Source organism: Cucurbita pepo, chromosome 13, assembly GCF_057944985.1.
Source record: "Cucurbita pepo subsp. pepo isolate OVF chromosome 13, ASM5794498v1, whole genome shotgun sequence".
NCBI classification, from domain to species: domain Eukaryota; kingdom Viridiplantae; phylum Streptophyta; class Magnoliopsida; order Cucurbitales; family Cucurbitaceae; genus Cucurbita; species Cucurbita pepo.
This window is the reverse complement of record NC_141810.1, coordinates 3,778,682-3,795,853: the sequence shown is the minus strand read 5'-3', so window position 1 is coordinate 3,795,853 and position 17,172 is coordinate 3,778,682. Positions and strand designations below refer to the sequence as shown.

Genomic DNA, 17,172 nt, shown 5'->3' with positions numbered 1-17,172 from the left:
TAATAAGAGTTATCTTGGTTAAAAAAATTTATAATCCGAACACCTAAATCGATCTAAAAAATATCCCAGCTCGGCTCAAACGAACCTACGAATACCTCTAAAATTAAGAGTCGTTTATATTGTGGTCATTTTCTCTGTATTTTACAACGGGTCCTTGTTCCTTGTAATCTTAAATAAGATCATTTCAAAACACGAGAGCCTTTTCTACGTAACCGTTGATTACAAAATCATTTTTCGCTTTGATGCTTTTAAACTCGAGAACCAAATGTATGTGATGGTCAACTAATATACAAAAATGGCATATGATTTGTTAATGGGAAAATCAAAAATAAATTTGAAAATAAGGAAATGAAATTAAAGAGAGACATATGGATAAGAACCATATCCCACAAAGGGTACTGACGCGTTTGACTTTTTACTACGTATTTCTAACGGTATACTTGGAAAACTCCAAGGGTAATTGCGTCATTACACTTTATTGAATCTTTGTCAAAAGCAAACGGTGAATCGTCAATTTTCTAATCGTTGACTATTCCTAATCGCCCAGTCATCGTCCACCGCCACTTTTTTATTCCCTAAATAAAATAATATTTTTTTAAAGTATCTATTAAATTTTTAATTTTTTTTATTAGCCCGTGACGTGTTCAAAAATTTTATAAAATAATTGATTTGTTATATTTTATGTTAATTAAAATCTTAAAGCTTTCAGAATTTAAAGAATATTAAAAATAAATACCAAAATTTGAGTTTTTTTTTTTAAATTCAAATGACTAAATTTGTAATTTAAATTTTTAATTTTAGTTTTCACAAATTAAATTTATAAACTATTTTTTATGAACTTAGAAAATTTCATTTAATTCGTAAAATATATTTTTATTTATTTTTAAATATTTAATTAAATTTGGTTCAATTTCAATAGATACCTTCCAAATATACATACGTGTTAGAAAATAAATAATAATAAAAAAAATTATGAAATTAGTTAAAATATTCATTTAGTTTAGTTATAGAATAAGAGGAAGAATTATATATAGTTCAACAAAGTTCAGTGAAAATAAGAGAAGACAGCTGACCGGAGATCTCTATTCATTACCACCCCTTATATAGGTCGGGAAAAACAGAAGTGCGCTCCTGCTCGCTAGCGGAAGGAAGGATCTTTGATATAAAGTACCTGATTATTAGAGAAACGGGTAAGCCAAAACCAACTCCTAAAAAGTTACTGGATCGAAGTATCTCGAACATTCTCTATATGCCCGCCAGCTACAGAGAGGGTTCCATTCCCGTTATACACAATGTGGCATAAAAACAAATTCAACTAGATATGCCTTGCCTCCATTAAGATTATATATATATATAAATGAGTCAAACTTTGACGGTAACTCGAAGAAAAAAACATATTTAATTGGATTATATTAAAATTTGATTGGAATTGAAAGGTCAAAAAGTGATAGGTATTGACTTAATGATGTAATGGGAAGCAACAATTTGGGTAACCTACTACTCCTACCTTACAATTTTTATAACAAAAGAAAGCATAATTGTTTCCCAATTTTTGTTAATTAAATGCTTACTAATTTTAATTATTTCATTTTTTAGCTTAACTTTTCCATTGCATTTATTCAAATCTTACCCATTAAATGGAGACATTCAATAATCATTTCAATTATTTTCATCATTTAACTCATTCAAATTCAAATTCAAACCCGAAATACATCCATATAAAATTTATATATTTCACCCTTTTTAAAAATTTCAATATTTCGAACCAATCTTTAAAAATGTTATATTTTGAGTTTTTATTTATTTATTTATTGATTAAGAAGACGAAGAATCCATGATTTATAGCTTTTATTTCAAGCGATTAATTTTGATTTTTTTTATAGGATTAATTTGTTCCAATTTGAAAATTTGAAAATGAACCCATTTAAGATCTTGAATTTGATCATAAAAGTTATGGCCTTAATTATTTAGATCAAGAAATATACGCCCAAAATATGAATTTATCATTAATTAAAATAATTAATTTAAAAAAAAAAAAAAAAAAAAAAAAAAAAAGTAAAAATAGAGAGAGAAAGAGCACAAACATACCGAGTCTTGGAATCCGGGTTCGCGGTCGATTAAACCACGAATTACGAGGAACTAATTTTTCTTCCAATTTTATTTCATTTTTTTATTAGAAAATAAAATTATTTGTTCTTCCTGTTTTGTCTGTAATGGGTTTTGTTATAGCAGATAATTCCCCATTTCATAATTAGTGCTTCTTTCTTCTACTACCCTCCTCTGGTGTAGAGAGAGAGAGAGAGTCCAAAAAGAGCTCCAAATTTCCATGGCGGTTTCCATCTCCAAACAGATCTCATAGAAATCGAAAAACCCCTCATCCCCATGTAAGAAACTTTTTCCATTTTCCCTTACTAAACAAACCCTTTACTTCTTTTTTTATAATCATTCGATTTTCTTTCTCCATTCTTGTTCCCCTCACGTGTTTTCCTGTGATCTTCCATTTTTTTTGTTTATGGGTTTTCGAGTGAGTGTGTTATGAACTCATTTCTGTCTCTTAATTCTTTTTCTCTACTTTATAATTTTGTTTCCCCCATTAGTTGTGAACAATTTTTGATGATTTCTTTTTGTTCTTGTCTGCTAGACCAGGTTCAATGGGTTTCGCTTGGGATCCATGTTGTTCTTATTTAATTTATTAGTTTTTTTTTTTTTTTTTTTGTTCTTTTGAACTGATTTGCGTTTTCCATTTCAATTTTATTTGGGTTTTTTTGTAGTGGGTATTCGTTATAATGCTGTGTTCTTGAGGCGATTTCATGGGTGGAACTCTTAGGAACAATGGGTAGCTTTAGTGATGATGAAGAATGCCCATATTTTGATGCTCAAGAGATCAATGCTCCCTCGATATCTGAATTCAATTGCGATGGTATTGAGGCGGCCATTGATACTCATCCCAGATTCAAAAACTGGGTTGATGGCAGTTTGGTTTATGATGTATGGAACCAAAGCCCCAAGAGTGTTCATGAGCGTCGGAGGAAGTTTTTGAAATGGATGGAGTTGGGATTAGATCAAACTCTTCCTTGTAATGGGAATTCTCTGACTCTGTGGAGTGATTGGAGAGAAGGGGATGGAGGAAGATTGAGGGATAATTCTTGTGCTGAATCCTCTGATTTTGAAGATGTGTTTTGGTCGGGTCGATCTTCGATGTCGTGTTGGTCTAGTGATGATTTTGAATGTTCGGAGATAACTTCAACGAATACCATTATGTATATGGATGATGGGATTAATGGAGAATCTAGCACGAAAAATGGGGATCGAAGCAGCTCTGTTCGGTTCGCTATGGCTGAAGAGCTTGAGGAGCTTGAGGAGACTTCGAGTTCCTCACCATCTTTCCAACAAATGATGAGGATGGAGGCTGAGAGAGCAAACATTCCGTTGCGTACAGAACAACGAGTCAACAAACGTTGGCTTAAGAAATTGCGATCGGCAGCCTGCATTTTTGATAAGTCAACAGGATTGGTGGTTGATGATGATGATGATGATGATGATTCAGCTGCAGGGTCGAGAGTTCGGAGGGTGAAGGTTCGACAGTGCAAGAAGCAATTGAAGGAGCTATCAGCCCTTTATATGGGACAAGATATCAAGGCACATGAAGGTGCTATCTTGACAATGAAGTTTAGTCCTAATGGACAGTATCTTGCTACCGGTGGTGACGACGGGATTGTTAAATTGTGGCAAGTGATTGAAGACGAGAGATCTAACGAATCTGACATCCCCGAAATCGATCCATCTTGCATTTACTTCACGGTGAATCGTCTCTCGGAGTTGAGACCTTTGCTCGTGGAGAAAGAGAAGATGGCTAACGCAATGGTGTTGAGGAAAACATCGGAATCGGCTTGTATAATATTTCCACCGAAAGTCTTCAGGATCTTGGAGAGACCGTTGCACGAGTTCCATGGACATACCGGTGAAATTTTGGATCTCTCTTGGTCAAAAACCAATGTAAGTAGCAATGCTATGAATTTCCTAGAAACTAAACCATGTTTATGCATTGGTAATCATACGTTATTGTTTCCTCGTGCAGTATCTTCTGTCATCATCAGTCGATAAAACCGTTCGACTTTGGCGATTGGGATCCAATGATTGTCTCAGAGTTTTTTCACATAGTAATTACGGTGAGTTTGTAAGTCGTTTCTGTTTATAGAGTGATCGAAATTGTTGACATATTCTTAACGAGCGGCTCTCATTGTTCTCGCTTTTTTCATGTTGGCTGCAGTTACATGTGTTCATTTCAATCCCATGGATGAAAATTACTTTATCAGTGGTTCAATAGATGGAAAGATCCGTATTTGGGGAATTCCTTGTAGTCAAGTTGTTGATTGGATTGACATTAGGGAAATTGTCACTGCAGTGTCTTATCATCCTGATGGACAGGTGTGTGCTTGCTTGAATCTTTCGTTTTGTAGAAATTACGAAGTTCGATTCGTTGTTAATGGTATTTCGATCTCGTAATGTAGGGAGGAATTGTTGGCTCCATAAACGGTACTTGCCGGTTCTTTAAAGTAATAGGTACGTTTGTCGTATTAATTTGCAACTCGGGCTTATCTTTTGTTCTTTGATTTTGTTGCTCCCTATCTATTGTGATTATGAACTATTGGCTTGTTTTCTTGCTGACATATATATGTGACAATGAATAGCGTTGCATGTTATGAGCGGTATATGTTAGCTTCGGGGAGTTTTACCTTTTGCTTTGTAAGATTCCACATCGGTTGGAGAGGGGAACGAAGTATTCCTTATTAGGGTGTGGACACTCTCTCCTTAGCGGATGTGTTTTAAAAGCTTGAGGGGAAGCCCGGGAGGGAAAGCCCAAAGACGACAATATCTGTTAGCGGTGGGATTGGGCTGTTACAAATGGTATCAAAGCTAGTCATCGGACGGTGCTTTGGTTGGAGTAGGGCTAGACCCTCTCCCTATTAGACGCGTTTTAAAACCGTGAGGCTAACGGCAATACGTAACGGGTCAAAGCAGACAATATCCGTTAGCGGTGGGCTTGGGCTGTTACAAATGGTATCAGAGCCATACACCAAGCAGTGTACCAACGAGGACACTGGCCCCCAAGAGGGGTGAATTGTGAAATCCCACGTCGGTTGGAGAGGGGAACGAAGCATTCCTTATAAGGGTGTGGAAACCTCTCCCTAGCTGACACGTTGAGGGGAATACCGAGAGGCAAAGCCTGAAGAGGACAATATCTGCTAGCAGTGGGCTTGGGCTGTTACAAATGGTATCAAAACCATTCACCGGACGGTGCTTTGGTTGGAGTAGGGCTAGACCCTCTCCCTATTTGATGCGTTTTAAAACCATGAGGCTGACGGTGGTACGTAATGGGTCAAAGCGGACAATATCTGCTAGCTTTGGGCTTGGGCTGTTACAAATGATATTAGAGCCATACACCAGGCGGTGTGCCAGCAAGGAGGCTGGGCCCCCAAGGGGGGTGGATTGTGAGATCCCACGTTGGTTGGAGAGGGGAATGAAGCATTCCTTATAAGGGTGTGGAAACCTCTCCCTAGCTGACACGTTGAGGGGAATACCGAGAGGGAAAGTCCAAAGAAGACAATATCTGTTAGCGGTGGGCTTGTGCTATTACATGCTTGTATCATTCTGATGCGAAGAACTGATATCTAAGAAAAGAAAATCCCGAGAATTTTATTGGGCATTAGTGTGCCATTGTCTTAAGTTTGCAACGAAATAAACGAATACTCCCGTATATCTATTTATACGCATACCAACAGTATGATGTTATTGCCTCGGAGGAGTAGTTAGTAGGATTTTATGCATGAAAATGATTTGCAGAAGAGAGTATTCATCAATATAATCAACTATATATGGTTTTTACTTTGGTACAAATGAATACTAAACTACAATTGGATGAAATTTTATCACTGGAATTGCTATTGATCTTGGAGAAAGATTGTCTAAACCGATCACTCGATTTGTTTTGGTTAGGTGATAATAACCTCGAATTAGACGCCACATTATGTTTGTCCAGTAAGAAGAAGTCGCCCAGTAAAAAGATAACGGGGTTTCAGGTAGGTCGTTCGACTAATGTTCTAATTCACGTTTCGATATTATATTTGCTAATATTTTCTATGCGTTTTTTTTTTCTTCGGCCACAGTATTCTGCAGAAGATTCAAGCAGAATAATGGTGAGCTCTGCTGATTCTCGAATCCGAATTATTGAAGGGCTAAATGTGATCCAGAAGTACAAGGGTATGCACCTGTCTGTTCTTGTTTGTTGTTGATCTCTTCATTATATCAAGTATCAACAGCATGGTTAGTTCTGGTTGGGAGGTTTTACTGCATTGTGTATGCTCGGTGCGATGTCGGCTTGTTTGGTTGTTTCGATTATGAAGATTTTGCTTTTAAACCAAATGGTGTCGTTCGTTCGTTCGTTCGTTCGTTCGTCGTATCCTGTCTTCCATGTCTGCTCATAAGCAAGTTTCATCCTTTCTGTTCAGGGCCTTGTAATACCGGAAACCAGATGTCTGCATCGTTTACCTCGGATGGGAAACATATTATCTCGGCGAGTGGGGATTCTAATGTATATGTATGGAACTGCAATTATAAGAACGAGTCTGTTATTTCCCCGGTGAAAAAGATTAAGTCGTATGAATATTTCTCCGCCAATGGCACCATTGCAGTACCGTGGTGCGGTTCGAGATGTAACACGGAGGAAAGATGTTTTTCTGGCATGCGGAGGAGTTCTTCTGAAACTTCCCCGCTTCCATCACCCGCGTTTTTCTCTTTAAGCCAAGAGTTATTAGAATCCTTCCCTAAGGGATCTGCAACATGGCCCGAGGAAAAGCTCCCAACTTCGAGCCTACCAACGAAACCATCTATGATGCACAAATCTCGGTATAAATTTCTGAAGTTGTCTTGCCAAAATACATCGAGTTCTCATGCATGGGGTCTGGTCATCGTGACTGCAGGATCGGATGGACGAATCAGGTCGTTTCACAATTATGGGTTGCCTGTACCTGTCTGAAATTTTAGGATTTTCCAAAAAACATGAAGTGATTTCTTCAGATTTTGGTGCCTCCTCGCTGAGTATAAGCTGTGATGGAAGTCTGATCTCATTTTAGATGATCAACCAATGTTATCACCAGCTACAATGAACTGATAGCTGATACGTTATTGTTTTTGGGATTCGTCAAGCATCTCTATGGATTTTCTGATACTCTAGATCGTCTCTGTAGAGAAAACGACATCGAATCAGCTCGTGACCAAGGTTAGCTTACCTGGATTGTCCTCTTGTCAATCATTCTCTAGACAGTTTAATCATAGACTTCGTGATGCTGTGATTTGAGTCTTGCTGCTGGTCGGTAATGAACATGTGAAATGATTCAACACTGATACGAGAAGTTGTCTCGACGATACAGGTTACTGCGGGGGCTTGGAGGACCTCTTATCCTCCTTACCTCTTGTCTTTTGTGCTCTAACATGGTCAAGGAAATCAAGATTGGTGGTCTGAATTGATTGAAGGAGAATTGGTATCTTGTGGGCCATTTTGTATTGCTTCTGCTTCATATCGAGACGACGAGAGACATGAAGATTTGAGCATGGGGCAAACATAGTCGTCGGTCGATATCGTCTGATGAGACTATACCTGCCACTTTGAAATGAAAGAAAGAACAAGTTTGTTCTGTTTGCTTGCTGTATCATTACATACACTAACACAAGTCTACAGCAACCCTTTGCTAACAGAGATTATAGGTTGTGTTATTCATTCAACATCTTCTTAGATCTAAGCTATTTAGCATCCATCCTTTGAGTTCAATCTGTTGTAAATACAAAGCTCTCTGTGCAGGCTTTGCTTTCATTTTCCCCTCTCCTGTAAAACATGTTCTATAGAAGAAGCTACCATAAAATATAATATCAACAAATCCTTAGACTTTGATGTTGATGGGATTTGATCATATTCAAATGATTCATATTCATTCATACATTTACTTTTGAGAAAAATTTGGTTACAAATCTGTTCTTGGCTTCTCTATGTGTGAAAGTAATCTAAATATTCTTTTACACTGAGAATTTGGTATTAAAATAATGAATTAACAAGTGCTTATTTGCAGTTTCCTTGTTCCCCTTGTTGCTTTCTTCTGCCATTTCTGTCAAAGCTCTCTCTGCTCTGCTAAGCAAGCTGTGTGTGTGGCCATGTTCCTGCACTGAATCAGAAAGCAAATGATTGGAATCAATTAGCTGTACTGACAATAAGAGAAACTAATGTCCCTTTTGAGATCTAAACTCCAAATCCCAAGAAGCAGACAAGGAAATATGTAAAATCTTCCATTCTTCTGTCACTTTTGTTTTTAAATTCTCAAGAACAAGCTTCTTCACTCATGTTCTTCAATATTGAAATCTGGTTTTTCTTGTAGAGGGAGATTTATCTCTCGATCTCTCTGTTTCATCCAATATTATAATCCAGTGCCTTGTGTTTGCAGACATAAAATAACAATTGATGAGGTGTTCTATGTCTTAGATCAATGAAATGAATGACAGAACAGTACGAATGTTGTCTTTCCAACTGCCTCTAATCATTTCAGATTATGTTATCCAACTCCTAGACACCCCATATCATTAACTGCATTATGAATCATGACAAGCAATCAAGAACGAGAAGAAACAGGCAAAAAGGACAGAATAATCTCAAGTGGGCATGCTTTCAAATTTTCTAAACAAAAATGGCAGAAAGGAAGCTCAGATCTGCAGAATTTCAATAGAAAAAGGATATATTCCTTTTGTTAGATCACCGCACCACCCAGCGGAAACTCAGGGAAATGGTGGGTGACTTTTCATCTCATCCAATGGCCAGCAACACCATATTCATCTCGATACCAATTCTATTTGGTTTAATTCAAGAATCCTTTATCGGTTTAAGAATTTTGCTTCAGAATCGATGGACAAAGGACGGCAGGAAATCATGCAGCTCCAAGAAAGCAATGATCAAAACCACGCATAGATTTAGCGATTACTCGAGGAACGAAATTATTTATGATGTATTTCGAATACCGATCGGAGGAACCAACAAGAATCAGAGTAACATAATGTGCATCCGGTTAGTTTTTACTACACATTCCAGTCGTAATTCACAGAAGAGGAATATATCAACAAACGACGAAAACTGGTCGAGCACAAAATCCTCAATCAGAAAGTAAAAGGAAAGCAAAGACCAAAGACGAATATTATATTAAAAAGAAAAAAAATCAGAAAGTCATTCCAATCCCGTGAGAAATCTGAAGAAATCCTAATAAGGAAACGACCTCAGATCCACGGAGAGCGGCGCTCAGACAGGAAGATTGGCGACGTCGTTGACTGGCGGGGGAAGCGGTTCAAAGCTGCGGATGATGGAGGAAGAAGTGGAGGTGCAGTACATGAGAGGGCGATCGTGAGCCTCATCGGGATCTTCGTGGTCGTCGGAGGTAGAGAGATTGATGCAGGAACAACTCTCGAGAGAGGCGAAGAAGGCGGAGGCGACGCTGGTGCCTACCCAGGTCGCCACTCCGTTGAGCTTCTCATAGGACAAGCAGGTGCTCTGATTCTCCATGGCTATGGCGGATTTGTTCTTGGCTGCCTTAGATGTTCTGTGAAAACAGAGATAAAAATCAGGGAAGACAGAGGAGAAAGATGAAAGAGGATGAAATCCCTTTTTTCAAAATTTCTTAATTTAAATTTCTATTATCCTATTTTTAGTTTACTACGACCATTTCAAAAACTTCTTCTATACCTAAAATAGGAATAATCCTAGGTCATTACATAGCTCGTTTGTCCATGTTTGTTTGTGTGAGGGTTACAGTCTACTCGGTAAAACCAGAGGCTACCCGAGGAATCGTCCTGATTACTTAAAAATCAAAGGGCTAACCTTAAGCTCGTCTTGAGTTAGGGTAACATCATGGTTGCCTGAAAGCCATAGGCTATCTTACCGCTTATCTTGAGGTAGCATCGTGACTATTTAAAAATCTAGTGTTAACCCCAAGTTCATCTTGAGTTAGGGTAACCTCTTGGTTTTAAGCTTATAACAAGGTGCATCCCGATTACTTGAAGATGTTAACCTTGAGCTTATGTTGAGTTAGGGTAACCTCGTGGCTACTTTAAAACCAAGGGCTATCCTAAAACTTATCGTGAGGTAGCATCTGGAATATTAAAAAATCAAGTGCTAACCTTGGGCTTATCTTAGGTTAGGGTTCCCTCTCCGTTGCTTAAGAACCAAGAACTATCTTAAAGCTCATCTCACTATAAGTCGAGAGTGGAGTGACCTATAATTAATAAATGATTAATTATTAATAAAAATTTGAAAGATTCGAATTAGATATATTAAATATAATAAAAAATATATATTAATATTTAGCATATTATATATATTAAACATAAAACAAAAAAATTATACTTAGCTAGGGGTATGATATTGATGGGCTTGAGTTACTGTAAAGGCCCAGATCCACCGCCAGCAGATAGATATTGTTCTCTTTAGCCTTTTCTCAAGGCTTTTAGCAGATAGATATTGTTTTCTTTAGGCTTTTCTCAAGGCTTTAAAACGCGTGTATATGGAAGGTTTCCACACCCTTGCATCTTAGTCATTAATGTTCTTATTTAATACGGAAGATTTTTTTTTTTTTTTTTTGTTATTAAAATAAAAAGTTTCATATTATGCTTTTTAAGTCATGTTCATTTGCATTTCTTATGTTTAGATTTGCATGCGAGAGACATTCAAGTAGTCTTGATCAAGCTATTCTATAGAGTGATTCGAATTACGAGTTTCTTTGCTCCCAATCTTGGTGATCAACATAATTTGTTTCATAACTTTTTATTGAGTGGATTATTTATCATTTTTGAGCTTTTTCGATGATTTAGATCTAAGTCTTGTTCTTCAACAAAATTATTAAATCAAATATCAAGAGTTTCATATCATATATTCTTTCAAAAGGCTTCCTGTCATGACCCGATTTTCGAGCTTGTCCAAAGTCAAGATTGCGACTAGGATTGACTCGATCGGTAATAAAATGTTCAATTTTTTTTTGAATAAAACAAGGAGAATTTAAAACATAATATACAATTGATTTACTATTATATATCAAAATATAGCTTACCAAAAGAACCAACACAAAAACATTAAGACAAAATAGTTTTGCAGGCGATAATGTGACTTGTCTATGACACCGACCTCGACCAACTCCTTAATTATTTGTAGGCACTAAAATATGGAGTGAGTGCAAATACTCAGTAAGTAAACTATTTGTAGACAACTGATCATATCCTTAAGGTGTGCTTGAGATAACATTCTCATTACTTAAAAATCAAGAACTTACGTGCAACTCATCTTAATTTAGGAAAGCAAACTGATTATTTAAAATTCAACCGTTTTACTGAAACTTTAACATAAAACTTTAACATTTTAAGCCTTAAAAGGAATTCATTAAGGTGGGTAAATCTTGAGGTTAATTGTTCGGGGGCATTTTAGTCATTTCCTTTAAACCTTGACTTATACTCCTAACTTGGTTTAAGTTCTAAACTTGATCCAAACTATTCCATTTTGGAATAGTAGGTAAGCCTCCATGTTCTTACCCGTCCTAAACTTGGTTCGAGCTTCAAACATGGCCCAATGATTCTAAAAATTTACATAAGGCCCCTTTTAAAGTTTCATAACCTTCCGAGGTCGTGATCATGAACGGAAGTTAAGCTGAAGGTAATCTAATTCTAGCTTATCTCTTGGTTGATCCGAATTTTGTACAAAGGACGTGTTAATTTCTTTTATTCAAGAGTTTCTCTCCAACAAAAACTTGAATGGTTGTAATTTATATTTAAACATACCAATTTTAGGCAAAAACTCAAAATATAATTTTGACCATGAGATTCGCTTCAATTTTGTCTGAATTTCAAAAAAAAATTGAATTTGATTTATATTTAGTAACTTAATTTTGAAAATGACATATTTAGTGATTTTTGATTTGTCCTAAAATAAGAATGATGAGGTAATAATTAAACTAATAAGAATAGGTATACATTTTAAGGACCGTTCATGTAAATATGTTATAGATGGGGGCTAAAGAGAAATAATAGGATAATAATGGGACCGATGTATAAATAATATTAAAATCCTAAATTTCAAGTAACGGCCGCACACATTACTGTTGTCTGTTCCAACACAACGTCTAGGTTATCTTACCATCGTTCAAATTTGAACTCTTGGTTTCCTAAGATCCGTCTCACTGTTAACACTTTTTGAAAAATTATTTTCTGCAAATCCAACGGCTAAAAATCGATCAAGATAGTCTCTTACTTTGACTTGACTTGATCGACAACTCTGATTGGTTGGATGGGTCAGACACAGGAATCCAAAATGGAAGATACTGTATTGTATAACTTCCCGGAAATATTTACTATTTAAAAAATCAATCTGTTTTTGTTTTTGTATTTCAAATCTTTCCACTTTGCACTTCATCTCTCCCTCCTCTTCCTCTCGCTTCTCCACTTCTAGGGTTTTCAGAACGCCGTCTCGAGGATCTTCTTCCTGTGCCTTCTTCGAAAGCTCTCAATTTTCTACTCCCAGGTAATTCTTTCTTGCTCAACCGCGGCTTTTCCTCTGTAATGTGCTCACTGTATTGGTGCCTTTTGATCTGCGCATCAATGATTTGTTCGTATGGTTTTTTCTTGGTTTTCTTATATCGTGTATAGCTTTTTGTGGTGGCTTTTAGTTGATTTCAGTGTCGTGTTCTTTTGGAAAGCGTGGAATTTGTTTCGAGTGTCTGTGTGGATCGTTTCGATCTTGTGAGAATTTCTTGCCGTATTTTTTATGGTATAGGTCTCAGGCTTGAAGCTTGGTCTCATTGGTTGGAGTAACGTGGGGTTCTTTATGGATTAGTTGAAGTTTGGCTAGGGTTTTTTTTTAATGATTCTTCTGTATTGTTGAGATTTTCGATTTTGTTTTTTTGGTGCGATTTGTCTTAATGAGGCTTGATATTTCTTTGGGCTTCTGGATTAGATCAGATTGGGAGGATTAAAGTGGTTTTCGAGTGAACTAGTGATTGATCGTTGCTTGTTTTTCAGGTGCTTTGGTGAAATATGGCAATGGAAGTTACACAGGTGCTTCTAAATGCTCAGGCGATAGACGCGTCTGTGAGGAAGCAGGCAGAAGATAGTTTAAGGCAATTCCAAGAGCAGAACCTTCCCAGTTTCTTGTTATCACTCTCTGGTGAACTAGCGAATGAAGAGAAGCCAGTTGACAGCCGAAAATTAGCGGGTTTGATACTTAAGAATGCCTTGGATGCTAAGGAACAGCATAGGAAGTTTGAGCTTGTCCAGAGATGGTTGTCACTGGACGGCAACGCCAAAACCCAGATAAAGACATGTTTGTTGAGTACTCTTTCTTCGCCTGTGGCTGATGCTAGGTCAACAGCATCCCAAGTTATTGCTAAAGTTGCAGGCATTGAGTTGCCTCATAAGCAGTGGCCTGAATTGATTGGTTCACTTTTGTTAAATGTCCATCAACAATCAATTCACATCAAACAAGCCACCTTGGAAACCCTTGGTTATTTGTGTGAGGAAGTTTCTCCAGATGTGATAGATCAAGATCAAGTGAATAAGATATTGACAGCTGTTGTGCAGGGTATGAATGCATCGGAAGGGAACAACGATGTCCGACTTGCTGCCACTCGTTCTTTGTATAATGCTTTGGGGTTTGCTCAGGCAAACTTTAGCAATGATATGGAACGTGATTATATCATGAGGGTTGTTTGCGAGGCCACCTTATCCCCTGAAGTCAAGATAAGACAAGCAGCTTTTGAGTGCTTGGTCTCCATTGCTTCTACGTACTATGACAAATTAGCTAGATACATCCAGGATATTTTTGGCATTACTGCAAAGGCTGTTAGAGAAGATGAGGAACCCGTTGCACTGCAAGCTGTTGAGTTCTGGAGCTCTATTTGTGATGAGGAGATAGATATCTTGGAAGCATATGGGGATGATTTTACTGGAGATTCTGATATTCCTTGCTTTCGTTTTATCAAGCAGGCACTACCTGCTCTTGTGCCCATGTTGCTTGAGACTCTTCTGAAGCAAGAAGAGGACCAGGATCAAGATGAAGGAGCTTGGAATATTGCCATGGCGGGAGGTACGTGTCTTGGGCTGGTTGCACGAACTGTTGGAGATGAGATTGTCCCACTTGTTATGCCATTCATTGAAGAGAACATTACCAAATCTGATTGGAGGCAGAGGGAGGCAGCAACTTATGCATTTGGTTCTATTCTGGAAGGTCCTGCCCCAGAAAAGTTAATGCCAATTGTTAATGTGGCCTTGACATTTATGCTGACCGCCTTAACACAAGACCCAAATAACCATGTGAAGGACACAACTGCGTGGACCCTTGGACGGATATTTGAATTCCTTCATGGTTCAGATGTGGATACACCCATTATTAATCAGACTAACTGTCAACAGATCATAACAGTTCTGCTCCAGAGCATGAAAGATGTTCCAAATGTGGCAGAGAAAGCCTGTGGTGCTCTCTATTTTCTTGCTCAGGGTTACGAAGATGTTGGTGTATCATCTCCTTTAACTCCCTATTTCCAAGAAATAGTTCAGGCCCTCTTAAATGTTACTCACAGAGAGGATGCTGGCGAATCACGTTTGAGGACTGCTGCATATGAAACATTGAATGAAGTTGTGAGGTGTGCAACTGATGAGACGGCATCGATGGTGCTGCAACTGGTACCTGTCATCATGATGGAGTTGCATAATACCCTTGAGGGGCAAAAGCTCTCATCTGATGAAAGGGAAAGACAAGGTGAATTGCAGGGCCTGCTTTGTGGATGTTTACAAGTTCTTATTCAGAAGCTAGGTTCATCAGATGCTACCAAGTATATGTTCATGCAGTATGCGGACAATATGATGGGTCTTTTCCTCAGGGTCTTTGCTTGTAGAAACGCCACAGTTCATGAGGAGGCAATGCTTGCCATTGGTGCCCTTGCTTATGCAACAGGCCCAGATTTTGCTAAATACATGACTGAGTTTTATAAATATATAGAAATGGGTCTTCAAAATTTTCAGGAGTACCAAGTTTGTGCTGTCACTGTTGGTGTTGTAGGGGATGTATGCAGGGCATTAGAAGACAAGATTTTGCCGTTCTGTGATGGGATTATGGCTCAGCTTCTTAAGAATTTGTCTAGTGATCAATTGCATCGCTCTGTTAAACCCCCGATTTTCTCGTGCTTTGGTGATATAGCTCTGGCTATAGGGGAGAATTTTGAGAAGTACTTGGTGTACGCCATGCCAATGCTCCAGCGGGCAGCAGAGTTATCTGCACATACTGCAGGTGCGGATGACGAAATGACCGACTACACCAACTCTTTGAGAAATGGTATTTTGGAAGCGTATTCAGGGATCTTCCAGGGTTTTAAAAGCTCTCCAAAAACTCAGCTCTTGATCCCTTATGCTCCGCATATACTTCAGTTCTTGGATAGTATATACATGGGGAAAGACATGTGAGTTTTTAGCTGTGATCTCTCTCTATCGGGTTTGTGAATTGGATTTTTGTTTATATTTTTTTGCTTTGCTTGGTTTTTCTGTAGGGACGAGATCGTGATGAAAACTGCCATTGGGGTTCTTGGAGATCTAGCAGACACACTGGGAAGCAATGCTGGTTCTTTGATACAGCAATCTGTGTCAAGCAAAGACTTTTTAAGGGAATGCTTGTCCTCAGATGACCATTTGATTAAAGAATCTGCTGAATGGGCCAAATTGGCCATCAGCCGTGCCATTTCCATTTGAGGCTTTTGCTGGTTGGCATATTCTTGAGTCATTGCATGCATTTGGGTGTGTCGAGTTGAGTCGGGGTCGAAGATTGCATCATAATACAAGACAACGGAAGCTGTTCACTCCCAGTTGTCACTAACACTTGCATCATCATGAAGGCATTGCTAACTATTGCATTAGCAACGTGAAGTGTCGGTACTTCTCATTTTGTCATGGTGTAGTAGAAGGCGGGAGGAGGAATCGATGAAGTATACGGCTGGGTGGGTTCAAATGTATCTCTGATTTGAGATAAATCCTAGCCTAGAGAGGGAGGAGGGAGGGGAGGGGAGGGGAGGGGGTTACTGAACTTTATTGTTGAAAATGGATGAACGCAGGGAGTTGCTTAGCTCCTTGTTATATGCTGCTGACCAGCTTAGACACCCTTGTGCTACTCTTTCTCTGAACTACTCTACTCCCTTTAGCGGTTGTATTTAAGGACTAAATCATCCATTCATATTTTTTGTTTAAAATTTTCGGCATCAATGTTATGAATTTCAAGGTCTCCTTGTATTCTCCTCACCTCCTTCTCTCCACTTCATATTGTATTCTCACCTTTGTTCTTTACTTGAAGGTATATCATGAACTCGGGTGCCAACAAGGTGCCCTTGGGCCTTGAGCTTCTTTCCCATCACATCTTAAAGAGGTAAGAGCCTTCTTCCAGCCATTTTTGAATCAACTTCGTTTCACTTGGCACATGCTTTCGAGAATGTTTATGTGTTCACACAATTTGCTTTTAAGGGTTTACATTCAACCCAACAACGTGGACTGACCCAATAGGGATTGAGTTGGGTTGGGTTGATTTTTTTGAATTCGAACTGATTTGGTTCGGTTTTAAATTTATAGGACAAAACTTTGGGTTGACAAAAATTTATAAATTATATTAAGATGTTCAGAATACTCATTGGTCTGAGTGGTACTTTAGTCTTATTAGAATTATTCACGTATTTGTGGGTTGGTTTAAAAAAATCTTTCAGCCCAACTTAATCATGTATACCCCAATTCGTTTATGATATAATATTTGAGCGCTAGATTTAGCTTTTCCCATTTGGGCTTGTCATGTATCACTGTGAATTTCATCTCAATATATATATTTTTCATCTCAATATATATATTTTAATCTTGTAACTATGATATCAATTTATAAACTTCATCCTGATTTAATTTTTGATTGGTCAAAAAGTTAGATTCTGGTTGGTTGGTCAGTTGGTTGACAATGTAATGATACCATATTAAAATAATTAATTTTATTTTTGACCTGGGCACGATTTCAATGAATATTAATATAAATTTATCTTTACTTTTTTAAATATGAAAAGTAATTATATTTTTTAAAATATT

The 17,172-nt window shown here is 37.7% G+C and overlaps 3 protein-coding genes across 5 annotated transcripts; 2 read left to right on the top strand and 1 right to left on the bottom strand.

Moving 5' to 3' along the window:
• Positions 1 to 2,216: 2,216 nt before the first annotated feature.
• On the top strand, positions 2,217 to 7,996 carry LOC111809336 (uncharacterized). 2 transcript variants are annotated; one of them, XR_015411443.1, is made up of 9 exons: positions 2,217 to 2,384; positions 2,772 to 3,996; positions 4,079 to 4,169; positions 4,271 to 4,428; positions 4,512 to 4,563; positions 5,998 to 6,080; positions 6,168 to 6,261; positions 6,510 to 7,279; positions 7,431 to 7,996. XR_015411443.1 is itself a non-coding variant. In XM_023695779.2 (8 exons), the coding sequence occupies exons 2-8, from the start codon at positions 2,833 to 2,835 to the stop codon at positions 7,034 to 7,036; spliced, it is 2,169 nt and encodes a 722-aa protein (XP_023551547.2). In that variant the 5' UTR covers positions 2,217 to 2,384; positions 2,772 to 2,832; the 3' UTR covers positions 7,037 to 7,996. The 2 variants fall into 2 exon arrangements, 1 of the variants encoding a protein (XP_023551547.2); XM_023695779.2 differs by having other exon boundaries at positions 6,510 to 7,996.
• On the bottom strand, positions 7,968 to 9,724 carry LOC111809337 (uncharacterized). 2 transcript variants are annotated; one of them, XM_023695781.2, is made up of 2 exons: positions 9,312 to 9,724; positions 7,968 to 8,211 (listed from the first exon to the last, which is right to left on the bottom strand). In XM_023695781.2, the coding sequence occupies exon 1, from the start codon at positions 9,593 to 9,595 to the stop codon at positions 9,335 to 9,337; it is 261 nt and encodes an 86-aa protein (XP_023551549.1). In that variant the 5' UTR covers positions 9,596 to 9,724; the 3' UTR covers positions 7,968 to 8,211; positions 9,312 to 9,334. The 2 variants fall into 2 exon arrangements, with proteins under 2 accessions (XP_023551549.1, XP_023551548.1); XM_023695780.2 differs by having other exon boundaries at positions 7,968 to 8,216; positions 9,312 to 9,723.
• Positions 9,725 to 12,444: 2,720 nt separating this feature from the next.
• LOC111809335 (importin subunit beta-1) lies at positions 12,445 to 16,336 on the top strand. The gene is made up of 3 exons (XM_023695777.2): positions 12,445 to 12,595; positions 13,093 to 15,524; positions 15,612 to 16,336. Exons 2-3 carry the CDS (start codon positions 13,108 to 13,110, stop codon positions 15,808 to 15,810), a joined length of 2,616 nt encoding a protein of 871 aa, XP_023551545.2. The 5' UTR covers positions 12,445 to 12,595; positions 13,093 to 13,107; the 3' UTR covers positions 15,811 to 16,336.
• Positions 16,337 to 17,172: the final 836 nt, after the last annotated feature.